The 9,356-nt window shown below is 34.3% G+C and overlaps 1 protein-coding gene across 1 annotated transcript in view; it reads left to right on the top strand.

Moving 5' to 3' along the window:
- The window catches only part of LOC108373332 (uncharacterized), a 4,854-nt gene extending 1,880 nt beyond the window's left edge, over positions 1-2,974 (top strand). The window contains exons 2-3 of the mRNA XM_017629205.1: positions 973-1,821; positions 2,328-2,974. Of these exons, the coding sequence (XP_017484694.1) occupies positions 973-1,821; positions 2,328-2,335 (857 nt within the window). The 3' untranslated portion in view covers positions 2,336-2,974. The remainder of the gene's footprint in view (positions 1-972; positions 1,822-2,327) is intronic.
- The last annotated feature ends 6,382 nt before the right edge of the window (positions 2,975-9,356 follow it).

Below are 9,356 nucleotides of genomic sequence, written 5' to 3'. Positions count from 1 at the left end.
TTTTTTTTGAAAAAATACTAAAAATTCGAAAACGTCGGATTTTTCCAGCAATTAGTAAAGATCTCGATGAACTAAGCCGAAACTATTTTAGAATTATTTTCCATATTTTCGATATTTATGGAAATAATTAAGTTTTTAAATCTTTTGGACTTAGAATTTTTTGAAAGAAAACCCAAAAACTGTAAATAGATTTATTTAACATTTTTTTATAAAGATCTCCCTAAAAAAAGTCGAAAGTCTATATGAATGTTTTCTATATTTTCGATATTTATGGAAATATTTCAGTTTTTCATTATTTTCGACTTGGAATTTTTTTTGAAAAAATACTAAAAATTCGAAAACGTCGAATTTTTCCAGTAATTAGTAAAGATCTCTGAACTAAGCCGAAACTATTTTAGAATTATTTTCCATATTTTCGATATTTATGGAAATAATTAAGTTTTTAAATCTTTTGGACTTAGAATTTTTTGAAAGAAAACCCAAAAACTGTAAATAGATTTATTTAACATTTTTTTATAAAGATCTCCCTAAAAAAAGTCGAAAGTCTATATGAATGTTTTCTATATTTTCGATATTTATGGAAATATTTCAGTTTTTCATTATTTTCGACTTGGAATTTTTTTTGAAAAAATACTAAAAATTCGAAAACGTCGAATTTTTCCAGCAATTAGTAAAGATCTCGATGAACTAAGCCGAAACTATTTAAGAATTATTTTCCATATTTTCGATATTTATGGAAATAATTAAGTTTTTAAATATTTTCAACTTAGAATTTTTTTTTGGAACAAAAATATAAATCTGAAATCGTCTGATTTTCCCAAGAATTAGTAAACATCTCGCCGTGTTAAGTCTGAAATATTTAATTTATTCTTAATTTTTTCGATATTTAGGGATATAATACAATTTTCAAATTTAGATTTCACTATATATTTTAATAAATCAAAGAAAATTAAGAAATTTTTTTCCGATTAGGCTATGATGATGACCCCCCTCACAGCTGCATGATGCCTAAGCGGATGCGCTCTTGTTGCGTGAGCTGCTGCGTATCTACATCGAAGCAGATCCTGTTCGAGTTTCCTCGACAGGAGGAGGCTCGAAATAGTTGGGCTCTGGCTTGCAATGTAGATGCGTCCCTCCCTGACAGGCTATTTGTTTGTCAACGCCACTTTGAGCCACAGAATGTTACTAAAACTAAACTTTTAAATAGAGCCGTTCCCTGTTTGAATTTGGAGCCCGACACTAGAAGTCGCTCACCTAGTGTCGGCTCTGATTGGCATTGCCCACCTGTCACTAAAACTTATGATAGAATTCCTGTAGATGATGAAGGAGTCTTAACTCTAGAAGAGTTCGAGAAATATTCCCTGTTAGAGGAAAAAAGGCAGGCTAGTTTAGGAAATGCCGCCAGTGTGGGCTCTGACATCACTGCCAGTCACGAACGATTTGCTCAGGCTGCTCGTTATTACCAGAGCAACGCTTTAAAATTAAACGAAAGAATTAAAGAACTTGAGCGCGAAAATGCGGATTTGATAAATCGAGTTAGAGAGCTTTCTAAAAGTGCAATAATCGCGCATCCAGGTTCAAGTTCTGATTCCATAAATTTTGCCAAAATGATTGTTTCGCCAAAGAATTGCCGGTATAGCGATGACCAGAAGGCATTGGCGCAAAATGTAAATTATATGTCATCTAAAGCTTATACCTTTATGCGTGATAGTTTGGGTTTTAATCTACCCCACCAAACTTCTCTTTTACGTTGGCGCCCCATAAGGTATGTTGTCCCGGGGTTCGACGCCAATGTCATTGGCAATTTAGAGTCTGTTGTGAGTAAAATGTCTTCAACAGAACGCATTTGCGTTCTGTTATTTGATGAGATTATTATTAAACAAGATCTCTCATATAATAAAAGTAAAGATTTAATTGATGGGTTTGTGGACCTTGGGGAAGGCCAGCGTGAAATGAGAATAGGGAATAAATGTTGTTTCTTTATGATAAAAGGCCTTTGTTCAAAGTGGAAATACGTGTTTTCGTATTACATCTCAAGAGGTGGCCTTAATACGAAAACACTTATGGAAATTTTGAACAAGAATATTAGTGTACTTAAAAAAATCGGTTTAAATGTAAAAGCAATTGTTTGCGATCAAGGGCCCGCAAATACTTCAATTTTCAATCAATTTCAAATTTCCGAAGGCAATTCTTATTTCTTGCACGAAGATTCCAAAATTTATTGTTTGTATGACTATTGCCATCTAATTAAGTCCGTCCGTAATACCTTGTTGAAATATGATATTCAAACTCCCGATGGCATAGCTAGTTTTAAAGTAATTAAAAAGCTTTATGAAATCGATAGATCAAATCCTCATTTTAAGATTTGTCCAAAATTAACCGAGTCACATATTTATTTGCAATTTTTTGAAAAAATGAGTGTTTCCCGCGCCACTCAGGTCCTGAGCAATTCGGTAGCGGCTAGCATAAGCATGGCCCTTAACGAAAATTTATTGGGCCATGACGAATATTTGATCAAATGCGCTGAGCCCACACAAAAGTTCGTCAAAAAGATGAATGATCTTTTTGACGAGCTTGACGGCAAAATTTTGTTGTCTAAAAATCCCCATAAGTGTCCGATTCGACGGGAGGACACTTCGAAAAACGAAAGATTGAACAGCCATATAGAGTTTTTGCAGTCATTGAAGCTCCCTAACGGTGCGCGTGTTAAATGTATTGAAGGCTTTTGCATAACAATCCGCTCGTTGCAAAAGCTATGCAGGGAGCTCTTTGACTGCCATGTCAATCTTGACTTTATTTTTCCGGGGAAACTTAATCAAGACGCGTTAGAAAACTTTTTTTATAGAATCCGAGCAAGTCAGGGTATTAATACCCACCCCTCTGCACATGACGTGCAATATATTGTGGCGCGATTAATTTCAATGAAAATCTTACGGCACCGGTTCGAAAAAACGGGCGCTAACTGCGAAGATGACGATGATATTAGCTTAGACTGGAACCTAGGCCCCGAAGATCGTCATCTCGAAGAAGTAGTTAGCGAATCGCACTCTGAGCAACTCGTTATTGAAGAAATTGATGTGCCGGACGAGAATTTTGTTGAAGACCAAGAAAAAGCTGAGGTATCGGTGCAACGTTACTACATTGGCTATGGTATATACCAGAAAATTCTATGTAGATTGAAATGTCAACGTTGCACCGAAACCATGACAAAAACGCAGAGCGATTTGCAAATGCATTCCGAAGCCTTAATCCGAGCGAAGAATTACAAAGGGGAGGATGACTTGAGGCTTGTAAATCCGCAGGATTATGTCTTCGAAATGTTCCGCCTGCAAATGTCATGGTACCGACAGCTCTTCACAAAATATGCTCAGAGTGCAAACGTGCGAAGTAAAATCACATCCGCGATTAAAGTAAAGACCGACGAAATATTTCCCACATGGTATTCGGATACCGAGGATTGTAGAGATCATCGTTTGCAATTATTAGATTTTCTTGTTACGGTTCTCCTTTACAAAAACTCAAAGTGGATGTTGAAAAACGAGGTAAATAGCGCCAGGGAGGACAAACGTAATCAAAAGTTGAAAAAACTTAAATAATTGCAAGCCAGGGCTCGCTATTTAAGCGAGAGCTCAAGTTTCTCGACGGTAATTAATACAAGTTAATAAAACACTGTTCAGTTGTTTCATTAAATATCTCTATATTTTTATTTCAGCATCGTCTTTTTGTACGTATCTATTTAGGTTTTTCTACTTTCAGCATTTTATCTTATTTTTCCTATTTTTCCACAGGCTTATCTATTTTCAGCTTTTTTCTTTCTTTTCAGAGTTTTTTCAATTTTTTAACAGCTTTGCACTTGAGCCTGTTTTTTAAAACACTGGAGTTTCGACTCAATCACGATGGATTGAGTTGTGTTTTAAAAGGCAGGTAAAATTCAATAACTTAATACTAATTAAGTCGTGTAAGAAGTTGCCATTGGATGGGTGGCAGCTTCGCTACTCATGTGCATAATTTTCCCCCACGTGGCAGACACCTTGTCGTAAGCGATTGTATTCCGATCGCTGGGTGTGGGGGCTTAAGCTACCAAATACATATTTCTTGGTAGTAACTAAGTCTGCCGTCATCTTCTCATATATTTATGAGCTAAATTTTCTTTATTTTTCTCTTTATTTCAGAAGCTAATTTATTAATTTCGTTTTTTTCAGATATATATGCTCATTTTTATTAAAATTTTATATTTTATGTACATATTTTTAATAAATTTACCAATAAATTCGATATTAATAAATAATTATAGTAAATTTTAATTTAATCTTCTATTTTATTTCAGCTATTTTTTATTTACAGGTTTAATATAATTTAATTCATATAAATATTATACTAATTGTATTATTTGTGTTAAATAATAAACCTAAATCTAAAAAGTACATATTTGTAAACTTTATTTCATGAAATTATTTCTGCCATCGAATTTTTCATTCTGCCAAAAAGGCAAACGCGTAAAAATGTAAGTATGTATGCATTTGTAAATATACATATATGTACATACAAATGTACGATTGGTCTGCTTTCGCCTTCCCCTCGCCGCTGCCATCAACACAAATTATTCAATTTCTGCGAATCGGCACCAGATTGGCACGTGCGCGAAACCATTAACCCCGAGTTTGCGAAATATTTAGATTTTCGCATAAGTTTGCATTTAATAAAGCAATACTCGTACATTTTGTATGGTGAATAATATTAATTAATTTAAAATTCTGCATGTAACCATGTTCTCGACGATACATGTAACTTTCATAAAGATTAAACATAAAAATTGTGCTTCATTAACAGTTGCAACCAGCTGAAAGCAAAAAAACTATGTCCGCTAAACGGGTTAAAAACCAACTGGAATTGACATTTTTTACACGCATACATGCATACATTCATATACACATGTACAGTGGAGTAGCACTAACTTGGACATTGCATTGCTTGTACTTTGATGTGTTTGAATCTTTTTATGGTACTGAAGATTTGGTTACGGATGAAAAAAATTTAAAATAATCTGTGGATATATATAAATATATTTTTATAAACTCTTAGAGGTATAGAAATTTTCAATATTAAAAAATAAATAAAATAATTTTTTTGTATATATGTAAATTTTGTTCAAGGCACATTGCCCACCTGTAAAAAATGTGGCGCGGCATGGACAAAAATTTTACAATTTCGGACCGAAAAATATGAAAACGAGCTAAGTTGCCACGTTACATCTGTGTTTGTGATTTTACAAGTTTTGATTTTATTAAAAAAAAATTAATGTATTTTGCTGCAGAAAACATACACTTTTATTTAATGTTTATTAAAATGACACTTTAAAATACTAGTTAATGATTGAAATATTGGTATGGAACAGAGAAATAGAGTGTTTTGTAAAAAATTACCAAAAATTACCAAAAATTGCCAAGATTCGAGATAACTTATTTTACTGGTTATAGAGAAATAGTTGCCACTTTTCACTTGGCTGGCCGAGATTTCTTCATTTTAAGATTTTAGAATTTTTGTGTCGGATTGACAAAGTTGCGCTTGATGGTGATGAATTTGCGGGGAGATGTGCTGCTGTAGTATTTATGAATGGAATGATCTTGACCTTGAGAAATATGCGAATGCGTTTATGAATGAAATAGTTATTGTTGTATTTGAGTATACGTGTAATTATGTGCATATATATGTATGTATGCTGCCGTGATTTGTACATATGTACATTTATATGCATGTTCGTAGTTTTTTTGGCAGTAATATGCACATACATATATATGCATGCAAAAACGTTATCAATTAATGGAGCATGTACATACGTATGCGTAGAAAATGCATTTTCATTTGACTCCAAAACTATTGGGGCATATTAGTAGACGAAATAAAGTCGACTCTTAAGTTAAAGTTTGTCAGCCCCAAATAAGAAGAAAGTTAGTATGTATGTACATACATATATGTAATATTATGTGCATGTGCAAGAACGTTATCAATAAATGATTTTGGAGTATGTGTATTGGGTACATATGTACATATGTACATACATACATTCAGATGCGATCAACTAATTAGCAAGGAAATTCAATATGATATTGTTTGCAAATTAAGTTTATTTATTTTTAATGATTTTGATTTAAAATATTACTCAATCTGTAACAAGAACCACAATAATAAAAGTTTAAAAGCTTGCACAAATTGCAAAAAAACGTATCAAACTTCAAGTAATGGTCATCCAAATTTTTAATTAGAATATTTAAAAAATTTTCGGGTATTGTAGTCCATTCAATTACAGTATAAGTGCAAGTGCAAACAATATAATTTTGAATTTCGTTGCTAATTAGTTGATCGCATCTGTGTGTACTACAATCATCCATATGCGCATGCCTAATAGGAAGAAAGTTAGTTGCAGCTTTTTTCACAGATACCTATTCCACTGGAAATGATGTGAAAAAGCTGTAACTATCTTAAGTGTCAACTTTATTTTGACCATGAATGAGCCCCATTATTTCCATGTAACACTAGTATTGCAGTTGAAAATCATCATTCAACACATTGGTCCGTATGCATAAAAACTAAGCAATTGCTTTTACTTAAAATTTCATAGCTTTCACTTAAATTTATTTGATCAAATCGAGTAAAAGGTCTGAGATTTTAAGAAAAGGTGTTTCAATAGATTAACAAATGCATTCCAACAATTGCGTTTGAAGATTTCACACCGTCATTCGAGAGGGTAGTACATCGGTCTAGGGCGCAATTACGTTTTATTGAAGAAATTAATTCCAATTTCGAATATAAAAAATATAAAAAGAATTACGAATTTTAGGATAGCTAAGTAAAGTGTTAATTTTTCATTGTGGCGGTTCTAAATGCAATGTAAAATGTTTTAGAGAATACATAATATGGTTTTGTTATTTTCTTCCTTTTGACCACTTTTCCCTACTTTTTCCCATATTATCACAGAAAAAAATAAGAATAAAAATTCATCTGATCAAAAGATGATTGTACCTAAAATCTAGTGATTGTACCTAATGTACCTTTAGGTCAGCAAACGTCGGAAAAAGGTACAATTACCTACCTACCTACCTAGTACCTACTTTTTCATCCCTGTATCTAACCCTCTTCGCGATATCGGAAACTAAGTCCCCTCTTTTGTTGAGAATGTTATAAATCTCGACAGGTTATCTAATCGTATTCTAACCTTCTACCTTATAGAATTCTTATCTTAGAATCCGATTCGGTTTCTAATCGTTATCTAACCTAAATGTTTGTTGGGTAGAAATAGCAAAAATAGCAAAAACACGATTGCCACAGAAGTTAAAAAGGAATCGAATTAGGCGATGGGAATCTTACCCTTTCGCTCCAAGAAGGCATTATTTTAACATGGGCATGTCATTGACGGTAAGCCCTTACCCGCAGAATTACGTTCGAACGAAAGGAGAACGCATGGATAAACAGAATCCAGAGAAACGAACAAAGAATGCCTTACAGAGAAACTACTGTAGAAAGCCTAGATAGGTACATACTAGGAATGTTGCGAATGTGGAATTTTAGACATCCGCGGATGCGAATGCGGATGCGGATGTCTAACAGCTGACATCCGCGCATGCGGATGCGAGTGCGGATGTCAAGTATTTCCCAGAAACAATTAGAATCTAGCATAATGGTGGGATCGTTGTTTAAACAGCGCTTACAAGCCAAACCAGATGTGTCAGGTTTTTCTAAAGCTGTGTAAAAAGAATTATTCATTCTCATTTCTTTGGCTGTCTCAGAATTTGGGGAATCTGTAACTTCATCAGCGATTTTCGATTTTAGATTTTGTAATTCATTTTTAATACTTTCTTCTGCGACTGGTTTAGGTGGATATGCAAAATAAACTATTATTTTCCAGGATTGAAAATTTTGAACAAATATCTGTTTTTAAAGTCTTAGCTGCCAGTCGAATCGGATTAGAATATTGTTATTTAAAAACAAACACCCCGTTTTTTATAATAATAATAATAATAAATTGGCGCTTACACATACGTTAGTGTTTGGCCCAGCTTCTCGTCCGATATGTGGCGTGCGCCTTGATGTTGTCACACAAAGCGGAGGGACCTACAGTTTTAAGCCGACTCCGAACGGCGATTGTATTGGAAGTGGATAAGTATTGGAATTACCGATGATGAGGGTCTCAGATAGTTACGTAGATCTATCTTACCTAATTAAAGGACTATTTGTCTTTATAAAGTACTATGTTCCATTGATAGCTCGGTTATATAGCTTACGAAATAATAGGGCGATTCATAAAAACGCGCAAATGCTTCGTAGCCATGTAAACCTCGTAAACTTACTTCATTTTGTATGAAAAATTTAATTCTTTGCGAAGTTTACGCGGTTACGAGGGATTTACGCGTATCATGAATACCGATAATATGTTTAAATCAAATATTGGCTACAATTTGTGATTTTGTTTGCCAGATATACGTTTTATCAGTGCACTTGCATAACATTCGCATTCGCTAAAGCTCCGCATTGATTATTGCGAATTCGAAAGCGAATGCGAATATTAAAATTAATGCGGAAGCTCCGCGGTTTTCAGCAGACTATGGTGAAGCATTCTACTTTGCATTCCCCGTAATGAATCAAAGCAGCGAAATTAATAAAATATTGTAGAACATTGTGCTATGCATTACCGGCAATGCCTAAAAGAAGCGAAAAAATTAGAAGATATTATAAGGCAATCCGTTCTAGAACACGTTACCACTAAAAGCGATTACCGTTTTTCTGGATATATATGACTGATAACTGTGTAGGTACTAGTTATGGAAATATATGTAAGAATGCACACTTCTTAATTAAAAGCAGTGCAAAAAGACATTTTTTATTTGAAAGTAGAAATTGTTAAACATGATTTTCTTCATGATTTAAGGATGCCATCGAGAGCGATAACATTAAACTGCACACTGGTTAAGAGCCCCTTGAGCGCTTTGACGACACTACCACACCCGGTTACCGAATATGACGCACACCTTTAATGCACTCAAGCGAGCGGAAGCACGATACTTGGCACGCAAGTGAAGAGCCAAAGTGCAACGGGGACGAAGGCAGACGACGGCAGCGGCAGCGTTAAGGAGAATGGTCTTTAAAATTGCTTTAGTATCACGGAAATTGCTGAATGCATAAATTGACACAAACGCCCCGGGTCACAATTTACCACAATTCATATTCGCACTCGCATGTGGCAAGTGTTGAAGTGTGGCATGTACACACATATGTATGTACATATGAACGGCGCGCCGTGAGTGACACGTTTTCAGTAGTGAAAGGAAGCGAAAGCGAAAGTCGATTTGCATCGGTCGCTT

This window comes from Rhagoletis zephyria, unplaced genomic scaffold, assembly GCF_001687245.7.
Source record: "Rhagoletis zephyria isolate East Lansing unplaced genomic scaffold, Rhagoletis_zephyria_1.1 Rzeph_scaffold_06603, whole genome shotgun sequence".
NCBI classification, from domain to species: Eukaryota; Metazoa; Arthropoda; class Insecta; order Diptera; family Tephritidae; genus Rhagoletis; species Rhagoletis zephyria.
Note: the sequence above shows the minus strand (reverse complement) of the source record. Positions and strands in the feature narration are given on the sequence as shown.